Source organism: Anomaloglossus baeobatrachus, chromosome 4 (assembly GCF_048569485.1).
Source record: "Anomaloglossus baeobatrachus isolate aAnoBae1 chromosome 4, aAnoBae1.hap1, whole genome shotgun sequence".
Lineage (NCBI taxonomy): Eukaryota > Metazoa > Chordata > Amphibia > Anura > Aromobatidae > Anomaloglossus > Anomaloglossus baeobatrachus.
In genome coordinates, this window is record NC_134356.1 from 698,728,903 (window position 1) to 698,742,925 (window position 14,023).

General features: G+C 64.7%; 2 protein-coding genes across 2 annotated transcripts in view; both read left to right on the forward strand.

Moving 5' to 3' along the window:
- Positions 1 to 12,516, forward strand: part of LOC142302180 (ephexin-1-like) — a 17,460-nt gene extending 4,944 nt beyond the window's left edge. Inside the window, exon 4 of the mRNA XM_075343264.1 lies at positions 11,533 to 12,516. Within this exon, the coding sequence (XP_075199379.1) occupies positions 11,533 to 11,681 (149 nt within the window). The 3' untranslated portion in view covers positions 11,682 to 12,516. The remainder of the gene's footprint in view (positions 1 to 11,532) is intronic.
- PLOD3 (procollagen-lysine,2-oxoglutarate 5-dioxygenase 3) overlaps positions 1 to 14,023 on the forward strand; it is a 68,964-nt gene that overhangs the window by 29,286 nt on the left and 25,655 nt on the right. The window lies entirely within an intron of this gene.

Consider the following 14,023-nt stretch of genomic DNA (forward strand, 5'->3'; position numbering starts at 1 on the left):
GGGGGGGGGTGTGTGGGGGGTGTGTGTGTGTGTGTGTGTGTGTGTGTGTGTGTGGGGGGGGGGGGGCGGTGTATGGGGGGGGGAGGTGTGTGGGGGGGGTGTGTGTGTGTGGGGGGGGGTGTGTGTGTGGGGGGGGGGGGTGTGGGGGTGTGTGTGTGTGTGGGGGGGGGGTGTGTGTGTGGGGGGGGGGGGTGTGGGGGGGTGTGTGTGTGTGGGGGGGGGGTGTGTGTGTGTGGGGGTGTGTGTGTGGGGGGGGGGGGGGGGGTTTGGGGGGGGGGGGGGGGGTGTGTGGGAGGGTGTGGGGGGTGTGTGTGTGTGGGGGGGGGGGTGTGTGTGGGGGGGGGTGTGTGTGGGGGGGGGTGTAAGGGGTGTGTGTGGGGGGGGGGTGTGTGGGGGGGGGGTGTGTGTGGGGGGGGGGTGTGTGGGGGGGGGGTGTGTGTGGGGAGGGTGTGGGGGGTGTGTGTGGGGGGGGGGGGGTGTGTGGGGGGGGGGTGTGTGTGGGGGGGGTGTGTGTGTGTGGGGGGGGTGTGTGTGTGTGGGGGGGGTGTGTGTGTGTGTGGGGGGGGGGGGTGTGTGTGGGGAGGGTGTGGGGGGTGTGTGTGTGTGGGGGGGGGTGTGTGTGGGGGGGGTGTAAGGGGTGTGTGTGGGGGGGGGGGTGTGTGGGGGGGGGTGTGTGTGGGGGGGGGGTGTGTGTGGGGAGGGTGTGGGGGGTGTGTGTGGGGGGGGGGGTGTGTGTGGGGGGGGGTGTGTGTGGGGGGGGGTGTGGGGGGGGGGTGTGGGGGGGGTGTGTGTGTGTGGGGGGGGTGTGTGTGTGTGGGGGGGGTGTGTGTGTGTGTGGGGGGGGTGTGTGTGTGTGGGGTGGGAAGGTGGGGGTGTGTGTGTGTGTGTGTGTGTGGGGGGGGTGTGTGTGTGTGGGGTGGAAGGTGGGGGTGTGTGTGTGTGTGTGTGTGTGTGTGGGGGGGGTGTGTGTGTGTGGGGGGGGTGTGTGTGTGGGGGGGGGTGTGTGTGGGGGGGGGGGGTGTGGGGGGGGTGTGGGGGGGGTGTGGGGGGGGGGGGAGGTGTGTGGGGGGGGGGAAGGTGTGTGTGTGGGGGGAAGGTGTGTGTGTGGGGGTGTGTGTGTGTGGGTGTGTGTGTGTGTGGGGGGGGGGTGTGTGTGGGGGGGGGGTGGGGGGGGGAAGGTGTGTGTGGGGGGGGGTGGGGGGGGTGTGTGTGTGGGGGGGGTGTGTGTGTGTGTGTGTGTGTGTGGGGGTGTGTGTGTGGGGGGGTGGGTGTGTGTGTGGGTGGGGGGGGGAAGGTGTGTGTGTGTGTGTGGGGGGGAGGTTTGTGTGGGGGGGAGGTGTGTGTGTGTGTGTGTGGGGATGGGGGGGAGAAGGTGTGTCTGTGGGGGGGAGGTGTGTGTGTGTGTGGGGGGGGAGGTGTATGTGGGGGGGGGGAAGGTAGGTGTGTGTGGGGGTGTGTGTGTGTGGGGTAGGTGTGGGTGTGTGGGGGGGAGGTGTGTGGGGGGGGAGGTGTGTGGGGGGGGAGGTGTGTGTGTGTGTGGGGGGGGGTGGTGTATGTGGGGGGGGGGGAAGGTAGGTGTGTGGGGGTAGGTGTGTGTGTGTGTGTGTGGGGTAGGTGTGTGTGGGGGGGAGGTGTGTGTGTGGGTGTGTGGGGGGGGAGGTGTGTGGGGGGGGTGTGTGTGTGTGGGGGGGGGTGGGGGGGTGTGTGTGTGGGGGAAGGTGTGTGTGGGGGTGTGTGTGTGGGGGGGGGGAGGTGTGTGTGGGGGGGAGGTGTGTGTGTGTGTGGGGGGGAAGGTGTGTGTGTGTGTGTGGGGGGAAGGTGTGTGTGTGTGTGTGGGGGGGGGGAGAAGGTGAGTGTGTGTGGGGGGGGAAGGTGTGTGTGTGGGGGGGGAAGGTGTGTGGGGGGGAGGTGTGTGTGTGTGTGTGGGGGGGAGGTGTGTGTGGGGGGGAGGTGTGTGTGGGGGGGAAGGTGTGTGTGGGGGGGGAGGTGTGTGTGTGTGTGGGGGGGAAAAGGTGTGTGTGTGTGGGGGGGGAAGGTGTGTGTGTGGGGGGGGAAGGTGTGTGTGTGTGTGTGTGTGTGTGTGTGGTGAGGTGTGTGTGGGTGGGGGGGAGGTGTGTGTGGGTGGGGGGGAGGTGTGTGTGGGGGGGAGGTGTGTGTGGGAGGAAGGTGTGTGTGTGTGTGGGGGGGGAGGTGTGTGTGTGTGTGTGGGAGGAAGGTGTGTGTGTGTGTGTGTGTGTGTGTGGGGGAAGGTGTGTGTGTGTGTGTGGGGGGGAAGGTGTGTGTGTGTGTGTGGGGGGGAGGTTTGTGTGGGGGGGAGGTGTGTGTGTGTGTGTGGGGATGGGGGGGAGAAGGTGTGTCTGTGGGGGGGAGGTGTGTGTGTGTGTGGGGGGGGAGGTGTATGTGGGGGGGGGAAGGTAGGTGTGTGTGGGGGTGTGTGTGTGTGGGGTAGGTGTGGGTGTGTGGGGGGGAGGTGTGTGGGGGGGGAGGTGTGTGGGGGGGAGGTGTGTGTGTGTGTGGGGGGGGGTGGTGTATGTGGGGGGGGGGGAAGGTAGGTGTGTGGGGTAGGTGTGTGTGTGTGTGTGTGTGTGTGTGGGGTAGGTGTGTGTGGGGGGGAGGTGTGTGTGTGGGTGTGTGGGGGGGAGGTGTGTGGGGGGGAGGTGTGTGTGTGTGGGGGGGTGGTGTATGTGGGGGGGGAAGGTAGGTGTGTGTGGGGTGTGGGGGTGTGTGTGTGTGTGGGGAAGGTGTGTGTGTGGGGGGGAGGTGTGTGTGTGGGGAAAGGGTGTGTGTGTGTGGGTGGGAGGGAGGTGTGTGTGTGTGTGTGTGGGGGGGAAGGTGTGTGTGTGTGTGTGGGGGGGATGTGTGGGGGGGAGGTGTGTGTGTGTGGGGGAGGTGTGTGTGTGGGGGGGGGAGGTGTGTGTGTGTGGGGGGGGGGAGGTGTGTGTGTGTGGGGGGGGAGGTGTGTGTGTGTGTGTGGGGGGAGGTGTGTGTGTGTGTGGGGGGGGAAGGTGTGTGTGGGGGGGGAAGGTGTGTGGGGGGGGAAGGTGTGTGTGTGTGTGTGGGGGGGAGGTGTGTGGGGGGGGAAGGTGTGTGTGTGGGGGGGAAGGTGTGTGTGTGTGGGGGGGGGAGGTGTGTGTGGGGGGGGAAGGGGGGGGAGGTGTGTGTGGGGGTGGGGGGAGGTGTGTGTGTGGGAGGAAGGTGTGTGTGTGGGGGGAAGGTGTGTGTGTGTGTGGGGAAGGTGTGTCTGTGGGGGGGGGTGGATTGTGTGTGGGGGAGGTGTGTGTGTGTGTGGGGGGGAAGGTGTGTCTGTGGGGGGGAGGTGTGTGTGTGTGTGTGTGGCGGGGGAGGTGTGTGTGTGGGGGAAGGTGTGTGTGGGGGGTAGGTGTGTGTGGGGGGGGAGGTGTGTGTGTGTGTGTGTGAGGTGAGGTGTGTGTGTGTGGGGGGGGGGGGGTGTTTGGGGGGGAGGTGTGTGTGTGTGGGGGAAGGTGTGTGTGTGTGTGTGAGGTGTGGGGGGGAGGTGTGTGTGTGGGAGGAAGGTAGGTGTGTGTGTGTGGGGGGAAGGTGTGGGGGTGTGTGTGGGGGGAGGGTGTGTGGTGTGTGTGGGGGGAGGTGTGGTGTGTGTGTGGGGGGAGGTGTGGTGTGTGTGTGGGGGGGAGGTGTGGTGTGTGTGTGGGGGGGAGGTGTGGTGTGTGTGTGGGGGGGAGGTGTGGTGTGTGTGTGTGGGGGGGAGGTGTGGTGTGTGTGTGGGGGGGAGGTGTGGTGTGTGTGTGTGGGGGGGGAGGTGTGGTGTGTGGGGGGGGAGGTGTGTGTGTGGGGGGGAGGTGTGGTGTGTGTGTGTGTGGGGGGGAGGTGTGGTGTGTGTGTGGGGGGGGGAGGTGTGGTGTGTGTGTGGGGGGGGGGAGGTGTGGTGTGTGTGTGGGGGGGGGAGGTGTGGTGTGTGTGTGGGGGGGGGAGGTGTGGTGTGTGTGTGTGGGGGGGGAGGTGTGTGTGTGTGGGGGGAGAGGTGTGTGTGTGTGTGGGGGGGAGAGGTGTGTGGGGGGGGAGGTGTGTGGGGGGGGGAAGGTGTGTTTGTGGGGGGGAAGGTGTGTGTTTGTGGGGGGGGGGGGGAAGGTGTGTGTTTGTGGGGGGGGAAGGTGTGTGTTTGTGGGGGGGGAGGTGTGTGTGTTTGTGGGGGGGAAGGTGTGTGTTTGTGGGGGGGAGGTGTGTGTGTGTGGGGGGGTGGTGTGGGGGGGGAGGTGTGTGTGGGGTGGGGGGGAGGTGTGTGTGTGTGGGGGGGGGGGAAGGTGTGTGTGTGTGTGTGGGGGGGTAGGTGTGGGGGGGGGAGGTGTGTGTGTGTGTGGGGAAGGTGTGTGTGTGGGGGGGGAAGGTGTGTGTGGGGGGGGGGAGGTGTGTGTGTGTGTGTGAGGGGGGAGGTGTGTGTGTGGGGGGGGAGGTGTGTGTGTGTGGGGGAAGGTGTGTGGGGGAAGGTGGGTGTGTGTGTGTGTGTGGGGGGGAGGTGTGTGTGGGGGTGGGGGGGGAGGTGTGTGTGGGGGGGGGGAGGGGTGGAGGGTGTGTGTGGGGTGGGGAGGTGTGTGTGTGGGGGGTGTGTGTGTGTGGGGGTGGATGTGTGTGGGGAGGTGTGTTGTGGGGGGGGAGGTGTGTGTGTGTGGGGGAGGTGTGTGTGTGTGGGGGAGGTGTGTGTGGGGGGGGAGGTGTGTGTGTGTGGGAGGTGTGGTGTGTGTGTGGAGGTGTGTGTGTGTGTGTGTGTGAGGTGAGTGTGTGTGTGTGGGGGGAGGTGTGTGTGTGTGGGGAGGAGGTGTGTGTGTGTGTGTGAGGTGTGGGGGGGAGGTGTGTGTGTGTGTGGGGGAAGGTAGGTGTGGGGTGTGTGTGGGGGAAGGTGTGTGGGGGGTGTGTGGGTGTGGGGGGAGGTGTGGTGTGTGTGTGGGGGGAGGTGTGGTGTGTGTGTGGGGGAGGTGTGGTGTGTGTGTGGGGGGAGGTGTGTTGTGTGTGTGTGTGGGGGAGGTGTGGTGTGTGGGGGGAGGTGTGGTGTGTGTGTGGGGGGAGGTGTGGTGTGTGTGTGGGGGGAGGTGTGGTGTGTGTGTGGGGGGAGGTGTGGTGTGTGTGGGGGGGAGGTGTGGTGTGTGTGGGGGGGAGGTGTGGTGTGTGTGTGTGGGGGGGGAGGTGTGGTGTGTATGTGTGGGGGGGAGGTGTGGTGTGTGCGTGGGGGGGAGGTGTGGTGTGTGGGGGGGGAGGTGTGGTGGTGTGTGGGGGGGGAGGTGTGGTGTGCGTGGGGGGGAGGTGTGTGGTGTGTGGGGGGGAGGGTGGGTGTGTGTGGGGGGGGGTGGTGTGTGTGTGTGGGGGGGAGGTGTGTGTGTGGGGGGGGGAAGGTGTGTGGGGGGAAGGTGTGTGTGTGTGGGGGGGGAAGGTGTGTGTTTGTGGGGGGGGGGAAGGTGTGTGTGGGGGGGGAGGTGTGTGTGGGGGGGGAGGTGTGTGTGTGTGTGTGTGTGTGAGAGAGAGGGGAGGTGTGTGTGTGTGGGGGGGGGAGGTGTGTGTGTGTGTGGGGGGAAGGTGTGTGTGGGGGGGAGAGAGGTGTGTGTGTGTGGAGGTGTGTGTGGGTGGGGAGGTGTGTGTGTGGGGGAAGGTGTGTGTGTGGGGGGAGGTGTGTGTGGAGGAAGGTGTGTGTGTGTGTGGGGGGGGGGGAAGGTGTGTGTGTGTGTGTGGGGGGAGTGTGTGTGGGGGGGAGGTGTGTGGTGTGTGGGGGGAGGTGTGTGGTGTGGGTTGGGAGGTGTGTGTGTGTGGGGGGGGAGGTGTGTGTGGGGGGGAAGGTGTGTGATGTGTGGGGGGGAGGTGTGTGGTGTGTGGGGAGGGAGGTGTGTGTGTGGGGGGGGGACGTGTGGGGGGAGGTGTGTGTGTGGGGGGAGGTGTGGGGAGGGGTGTGCGTGTGTGGGGGGGAGGTGTGTGTGTGTGGGGGGGAGGTGTGTGATGGGGGGGGAGGTGTGTGGGGGGGGAGGTGTGTGGGGGGGAGGTGTGTGTGTGTGGGGGGGAGGTGTGTGGGGGGAGGAGGTGTGTGTGGGGGGGGAGGTGTGTGTGGTGTGTGGGGGGGAGTGTGTGGGGGGGGAGGTGTGTGTGGTGTGTGGGGGGGAGGTGTGTGTGGTGTGTGGGGGGGGAGGTGTGTGTGGTGTGTGGGGGGGAGGAGTGTGTGTGTGGGGGGAGGTGGGAGGTGTGTGTGGGGGGTAGGTGTGGTGTGTGTGTGGGAGGTGTGTGTGTGGAGGGGGAGGTGTGTGTGGGTGGGGGGAGGTGTGTGTGTGTGTGGTTGGGAGGTGTGTGTGTGGGGGGGAGTTGTGTGATGTGTGGGGGGAGGTGTGGGGGGGGGGAGGTGTGGTGTGTGTGGGAGGTGTGTGTGTGGAGGAAGAGGTGTGTATGGGTGGGGGGGAGGTATGTGTGTGTGGTTGGGAGGTGTGTGTGTGTGTGGGGGGAGGTGTGTGTGGGTGGGGGGAGGTGTGTGTGTGTGGTTGGGAGGTGTGTGTGGGGGGAGGTGTGTGTGGGGGGGAGGTGTGTGTGTGTGGGGGGAGGTGTGTGTGAGGGGAGGTGTGTGTGGGTGGGGGGGAGCTGTGTGTGTGTGTGTGGTTGGGAGGTGTGTGTGTGGTTGGGAGGTGTGTGTGTGGGGGGGAGGTCTGTGTGATGGGGGGGAGGTGTGTGTGATGGGGGAGAGGTGTGTGTGTGTGGGGAGGTGTGTGTGTGGGGGGAGTTGTGTGTGTGTGTGTGGGGGAGAGGTTGTGTGTGTGTGTGGGGGGGGAGGTGTGTGTGTGTGTGTGGGGGGGGGGGAGGTGTGTGTGTGTGTGGGAGGTGTGTGTGTGTGGGAGGTGTGTGTAGGTGTGTGTGTGGGGGGGGAGGTGTGTGTGTGTGGGGGGAGGTGTGTATGGGAGGAAGGTGTGTGTGGGGGGGAGGTGTATGTGTGTGTGTGTGTGTGTGTGTGTGTGTGGAAGGTGTGTGTGTGGGGGGGAGGTGTGTGTGTGGGGGGGGAGGTGTGTGTGTGGGGGGGGGTGTGGGGGAGGTGTGTGTGTGTGGGGGGGAGGTGTGTGTGGGAGGTGTGTGTGTGGGAGGTGTGTGTGTGGGGGGGAGGTGTGTGTGTGTGGGGGAGGTGTGTATGGGAGGAAGGTGTGTGTGTGTGTGTGTGTGTGTGTGTGGAAGGTGTGTGTGTGTGGGGGGAGGGTGTGTATGGGAGGAAGGTGTGTGTGTGGGGGGAGGTGTGTGTGTGTGGAAGGTGTGTGTGTGGGGGGGAGGTGTGTGTGTGGGGGGGGGGGGGTGTGGGGGGGAGGTGTGTGTGTGTGTGGGGGGGGGAGGTGTGTGTGTGTGTGTGGGGGGGAGGTGTGTGTGGGGGGGCGAGGTGTGTGTGTGTGTGGGGGGGGAGGTGTGTGTGTGTGGGAAGAAGGTGTGTGTGGGGGGGCGAGGTGTGTGTGTGTGTGGGAGGAAGGTTTGTGTGTGTGTGTGTGTGTGTGTGGGAAGAAGGTGTGTGTGGGGGGAGGTGTGTGTGTGTGTGGGAGGAAGGTTTGTGTGTGTGTGTGTGTGTGTGTGTGTGTGTGTGGGAGGTGTGTGTGTGTGGGGGAGGTGTGTGTGTGTGTGGGAGGTGTGTGTGTGGAGGTGTGTGTGTGGGGGAAGGTGTGGGTGTGGGGTGTGTTTGTGTGTGTGGGGGGAGGTGTGTGTGTGTTGGGGGAGGTGTGTGTGGGGGAGGTGTGTGTGTAGGTGTGTGTGGGGGGGAGGTGTGTGTGTGGGGGAGGTGTGTGTGTGTGGGCGGTATGTGAGGTGTGTGTGTGGGGGAGGTGTGTGTGTGTGGGAGGTGTGTGTGTGTGTGGGGGGAGGTGTGTGTGGGGGGAGGTGTGTGGGGGAGAGGTTGTGTGTGTGTGTGTGTGTGTGTGTGTGTGTGGGAGGTGTGTGTGTGTGTGTGTGTGTGTGTGTGGGAGGTGTGTGTGTGTGTGTGTGGGGAGGTGTGTGTGTGTGTGTGTGGGGGAGGTGTGTGTGTGTGTGGGGGGGAGGTGTGTGTGTGTGGGGGGTGGGAGGTGTGTGTGTGTGGGGGGGGGGGGAGGTGTGTGTGTGGGGGGGGAGGTGTGTGTGTGTGGGGGGAGGTGTGTGTGTGTGGGGGGGGGAAGTGTGTGTGTGTGTGGGGGGAGGTGTGGGTGTGGGGGGAGGTGTGGGTGTGGGGGGGGAGGTGTGGGTGGGGGGGGAGGTGTGTGGGTGGAGGTGTGTGTGTGGGTGGAGGTGTGTGTGTGGGGGGAGGGGTGTGTGTGTGGGGGGAGGGGTGTGTGTGTGTGGGGGGAGGGGTGTGTGTGTGTGGGGGAGGGGTGTGTGTGGGGAGGTGTGTGTGTGTGGGGGGGAGGTGTGTGTGTGGGGGGAGGTGTGTGTGTGGGGGAGGTGTGTGTGGGGGGAGGTGTGTGTGTGTGTGTGGGGGGAGAGGTGTGTGTGGGGGGGAGGTGTGTGGGGAGGTGTGTGTGTGTGTGGGGAGGTGTGTGTGTGTGTGGGGGAGGTGTGTGTGTGGGAGGTGCGTGTGTGGGGGGGGAGGTGTGTGTGTGTGTGGGGGGGAGGTGTGTGTGTGTGTGGGGGAGGTGTGTGGGTGGGGGGGGAGGTGTGTGGGTGGAGGTGTGTGTGTGGGGGGAGGGTGTGTGTGTGTGGGGGAGGGGTGTGTGTGTGGGGGGGAGGGGTGTGTGTGGGGGGGAGGGGTGTGTGTGGGGGAGGTGTGTGTGTGTGTGGGGGGAGGTGTGTGTGTGGGGGGAGGTGTGTGTGTGGGGGAGGTGTGTGTGTGGGGGGAGGTGTGTGTGTGTGTGTGTGGGGGGAGAGGTGTGTGTGGGGGGGAGGTGTGTGGGAGGTGTGTGTGTGTGTGGGGAGGTGTGTGTGTGTGGGGAGGAGGTGTGTGTGTGTGGGGGAGGTGTGTGTGTGTGTGTGTGTGGGAGGTGTGTGTGTGTGGGAGGTGCGTGTGTGGGGGGGAGGTGTGTGTGGAGGGTGTGTGTGTGTGTGGGGAGGAGGTGTGTGTGTGTGGGGGAGGTGTGTGTGTGTGTGTGTGTGTGTGGGGGAGGTGCGTGTGTGGGGGGGGAGGTGTGTGTGGGGTGTGTGTGTGGGGGGGGAGGTGTGGTGTGTGTGGGGGGGAGGTGTGTGTGGTGTGTGGGGGGGAGGTTGGTGTGTGTGTGTGTGTGTGTGGGGGGAGGTGGAGGTGTGTGTGGGGGGAGATGTGGGTGGTGTGTGTGTGGGTGGTGTGTGGTGTGTGTGTGGGGGGGGGGAGGTGTGTGTGTGGGGGGGGAGATGTGTGTGTGTGGGGGGGTGTGTGTGGGAGAGGGGGTGTGTGGGGGGAGGTGTGTGTGTGTGTGTGTGGGTGTGGGGGGGAGGTGTGGGTGGTGTGTGTGTGGGTGGTGTGTGTGTGGGTGGCGTGTGTGTGTGTGTGTGGGGAGGTGTGTGTGTGTGGGGAGGTGTGTGTGTGTGCGGGTGTGTGTGTGTGGGGGGGAGTTGTGGTGGTGTGGGGTGTGTGTGGGGGGGAGGTGTGTCTGTGAGGGGGGAGGTGTGTGTGTGTGGGGAGGTTGTGTGTGTGTGTGTGTGTGTGTGGGGAGGTGTGGTGTGTGTGGGGGGAGGTGTGTGTGTGTGTGTGTGGGGAGGTTGTGTGTGTGTGTGTGTGGAGGTGTGGTGTGTGGGGGGGAGGTGTGGGTGGTGTGTGTGTGGGTGGTGTGTGGTGTGTGTTTGGGGGGGGGGGAGATGTGTGTGTGTGGGGGGTGTGTGTGGGAGAGGGGGTGTGTGGGGGAGGTGTGTGGGTGGCGTGTGTGTGTGTGTGTGTGTGGGGAGGTGTGTGTGTGTGTGGGGAGGTGTGTGTGTGTGCGGGTGTGTGTGTGTGTGTGTGTGTGGAGGTGTGTGTGTGTGGGGGGGAGTTGTGGGTGGTGTGGGGTGTGTGTGGGGGGGAGGTGTGTGTGTGGGGGGGGAGGTGTGTCTGTGAGGGGGAGGTTGTGTGTGTGTGTGTGTGTGTGTGTGTGGGGAGTTGTGTGTGTGTGTGTGTGTGTGTGGGGGGAGGTGTGTGTGTGTGTGTGGGGGGAGTTGTGTGTGTGTGTGTGTGTGTGGGGGGGAGGTGTGTGTGTGTGTGTGTGTGTGTGTGTGTGGGGGAGGTGTGTGTGGGGGGGAGATGTGTGTGTGTGTGTGTGTGTGTGGGGGGGAGGTGTGTGGGGGGGGAGATGTGTGTGTGTGTGTGTGTGTGTGCGTGTGTGGGGGGGGAGGTGTGTGTGGGGGGTGTGTGTGTGTGTGGGGGGGGGGGAGGTGTGTGTGGTGTGTGGGGGGAGGTTGGTGTGTGTGTGTGTGTGTGGGGTGGTGTGTGTGTGTGTGTGTGTGTGTGGGGGGAGGTGGAGGTGTGTGTGGGGGGGAGATGTGTATGTGTGTGGGGGGGAGGTGTGTGTGTGGGGGGGGAGGTGTGTGTGGGGGGGGGAGGTGTGTGTGTGTGTGTGGGGGTGTGTGTGGGGGGGGAGAGGTGTGTGTGTGGGTGGTGTATGTGTGGTGTGTGTGGGGGAAGGTTGTGTGTGTGTGTGTGGGGAGGTGTGTGTGTGTGGTGTGTGTGTGGGGGGAGGTGGTGTGTGTGTGTGTGTGTGTGGGGAGGTGTGTGTGTGTGTGTGGGGAGGTGTGTGTGTGGGGAGGTGTGTGTGTGTGGGGAGGTGTGTGTGTGGGGGAGGTGTGTGTGTGTGGGGTTAGGTGTGTGTGTGTGGGGGTTAGGTGTGTGTGTGTGGGGGTTAGGTGTGTGTGTGTGGGGGTTAGGTGTGTGGGGGGGGCGGGAGGTGTGTAGGTGTGTGTGGGAGGCGTGTGTGTTGGAGAGGTGTGTGTGTGTGGGGGGGGAGGTGTGTGTGTGTGGGGGAGGTGTGTGTGTGTGGGGGTTAGGTGTGTGTGTGGGGGTTAGGTGTGTGTGTGTGTGGGGGTTAGGTGTGTGGGGGGGGGCGGGAGGTGTGTAGGTGTGTGTGTGGGAGGCGTGTGTGTTGGAGAGGTGTGTGTGTGTGGGGGGGGAGGTGTGTGTGTGTGTGGGAGGTGTGTGTGTGTGTGTGTGTGTGGGGGAGGTGTGTGTTTGTGGTGTGTGTGTGTGTGTGGGGGAGAGGGGTGTGTGTGTGTGTGGAGGAGAGGGGTGTGTGTGGGTGGGAGGGGGGTGTGTGTGGGGGGGAGGTGTGTGGGGGGGGGAAGGTGTGTGTGTGGGGGGGGAAGGTGTGTGTGTGGGGGGGGAAGGTGTGTGTGTGGGGAGGGAAGGTGTGTGTGGGGAGGGAAGGTGTGTGTGTGGGGGGGGGAAGGTGTGTGTGTGGGGGGGGAAGGTGTGTGTGTGGGGGGGGGAAGGTGTGTGTGTGTGTGTGTGTGTGGGGAGGGAAGGGGTGTGTGTGTGGGGAGGGAAGGTGTGTGTGTGTGGGGGGGGGGAAGGTGTGTGTGTGTGTGTGGGGGGGGGGAAGGGGTGTGTGTGTGGGGGGGGGGAAGGTGTGTGTGTGTGTGGGGGGGGGAGAGTGCGTGCGTGTGTCTTGCCTGCGGAGCTGACGTTTTACCTTGCAGCGTCTGTCTCCCCAGGTTGGTACGAGGGCGTCCGTCTCTGTGATGGGAAGAAGGGCTGGTTCCCCTCACGCTATGTGCAGGAGATCACCAACGAGCATGTGCGTAGGAGGAACCTGCGCGAGCGTTACCGCGTGCTGCAGGCCGCCCGTCAGCTGGTCACCTGACCCCGCGGCCCAGGAGCAGTGGATTACGGTGTGGATGGATGAGCGGCGCGGGGGCAGCGATGGCGCCAGGTTCTTTCTGACTTGTTGGGAACAACGCTCGGACTGCTGGATATAATGTGGTGGGCACCACAAGGCCCAGCACTGCCTGGATTTTGCCGGCCGTGGACACAGACTAGACAGCGCCTACTGCCAAATCGGGTGTAACCTCACTGACGTCTGAGCCTCGAGCGCAGATTGTGCCTCCTTTGCTGTATGATGAGAGTTGTAGTCCTCATGGTCCAGTGAATCGGAGCCAAGGATCCGCTGCGACCAAGGACATGAACTAGCGCCCCCTGGTGCCTCGCTGTCAGTCCGGGGTGAAGCGGCGGGATCCCGGGCTTCTGTGATGGGTGGATATGAATGTTATGGTGGACGTGCCTGTCTGCTCTAGATGAAAGGTCGCCTCCCCCATCCCCCCCCGCGGCTGATGGTGTACCCCGGGGGTCGTGGAGCCGGACATGTGGAGACCCTGCTGTCGGAGGACCCGGCTCTCGTCTGTACCGCCGCACATTGCAGACACCCGGGGGAGAACTTCTCACGTTTTATCTCGGTGGCCACCCTCCGAGCACATGAAGGGTCCTGCGGGTGGTCCGGCTGACCCCCGAGCACATGAAGGGTCCTGCGGGTGGTCCGGCCGCCCTCCGTGCAAATGAAGGGTCCTGCGGGTGGTCCGGCTGCCCTCCTAGCACATGAAGGGTCCTGCGGGTGGTCCGGTCGCCATCACTGCGCAGGGTAGTCTTTATGTCGTGTAGTCCGCTGTGGCCGCGTGCCTGTAATGTGGAGTAAACCTTTCTGTGGCGAGCGTGCTGTGGAGTTTCTGCTCGGCGCAGACGTAACGTGTGAGCGCCGTGCCGCACCCTGTAATGTAAGGGCTTGTATGTGCGGGGATTAGGGGGGGCCACATCAGGGAGCCACACAATGCACAGCATGGACCCCTATACTGTAGAGTTACCTTACATAGATTGTGATGGTCTCTGAGAGCGGGTGGAGCTGCTCTCCACAGTGACTGGATGCAGGGTAAAGCATGGTGGATGCGTCCTTTGCACAGCAGGATGTCATCGCCACATCTGGGGCTTTACTGCAGGTTTTTGTGACGTTTTGATAAAAAAAAGGTCAGAATCTGAGTTCTTAGGAGATGTCACCCGACCCCTCAGTTGGTAGTAGAGAAACGTCACCGGATCGGTTACTATGTGTTGATGCTAGCGCTCCATCACAATGGCGGACAGTGTGGTCCACAATGAGGTTGTTATACAGTAAGGGAGCACAATGGTGGGCGGCCATGTCTCGTGCGCTATCACCCCTCCTGTAAAACACCGTGCGTATACTAGATGTCTATAGATAAAGACGTCACCAAAGAAAGGGAGGGAGAAAAACATTTTTGGATGGGACCGTCTCGATGTCTTCTGTGTTTGGCAGTGGATCGGGGAGCGGCGGTTCACATGGCGGATCTGTCCGCACATTGTCTGCCACGCTTGGTGTCTCTGCCCCGCTCGGCGTCTCGGGGACTCGTCTGCCCCGCTCGGCGTCTCGGGGACTCGTCTGCCCCGCTCGGCGTCTCGGGGACTCGTCTGCCCCGCTCGGCGTCTCGGGGACTCATCTGCCCCGCTCGGCGTCTCGGGGACTCGTCTGCCCCGCTCGGCGTCTCGGGGACTCGTCTGCCCCGCTCTGCGTCTTGTCTGCTCCGCTCTGTGTCTCGGGAACTCGTCTGCCCCGTTCGGCGTCTCGGGAACTCTTCTGCCCCGCTCGGCGTCTTGTCTGCTCCGCTCTGTGTCTCGGGTACTCGTGTGCCCCGCTCTGCTTCTCGTCTGCCCCGCTGTGCATCTCGGGGACTCGTCTGCTCTGCATCTCGGGGAAATTGTCTTCCCCGCTCTGCGTCTCGTCTGCCCCGCTCGGTGTCTCGGGAACTCTTCTGCCCTGCTCGGCGTCTCGTCTGCCCCGCTCTGCGTCTCGGCGTCTCGTCTGCCCCGCTCTGCGTCTCGGGGACTCGTCTGCCCTGCTCTGCATCTCGGGGACTCGTCTGCCCTGCTCGGCGTCTCGTCTGCCCCGCTCGGCGTCTCGTCTGCCCCGCTCTGCGTCTTGGGGACTCGTCTGCCCCGCTCTGCGTCTCGGGGGACTCGTCTGCCCTGCTCGGCGTCTCGTCTGCCCCGCTCTGCGTCTCGTCTGCCCCGCTCTGCGTCTCGGGGACTCGTCTGTCTCGGTCGGGGACTCGTCTGCCCCGCTCGGCGTCTCGGGGACTCGTCTGCCCCGCTCTGTGTCTCAGGGACTCGTCTGCCCCGCTCTGCGTCTCGGGGGGACTCGTCTGC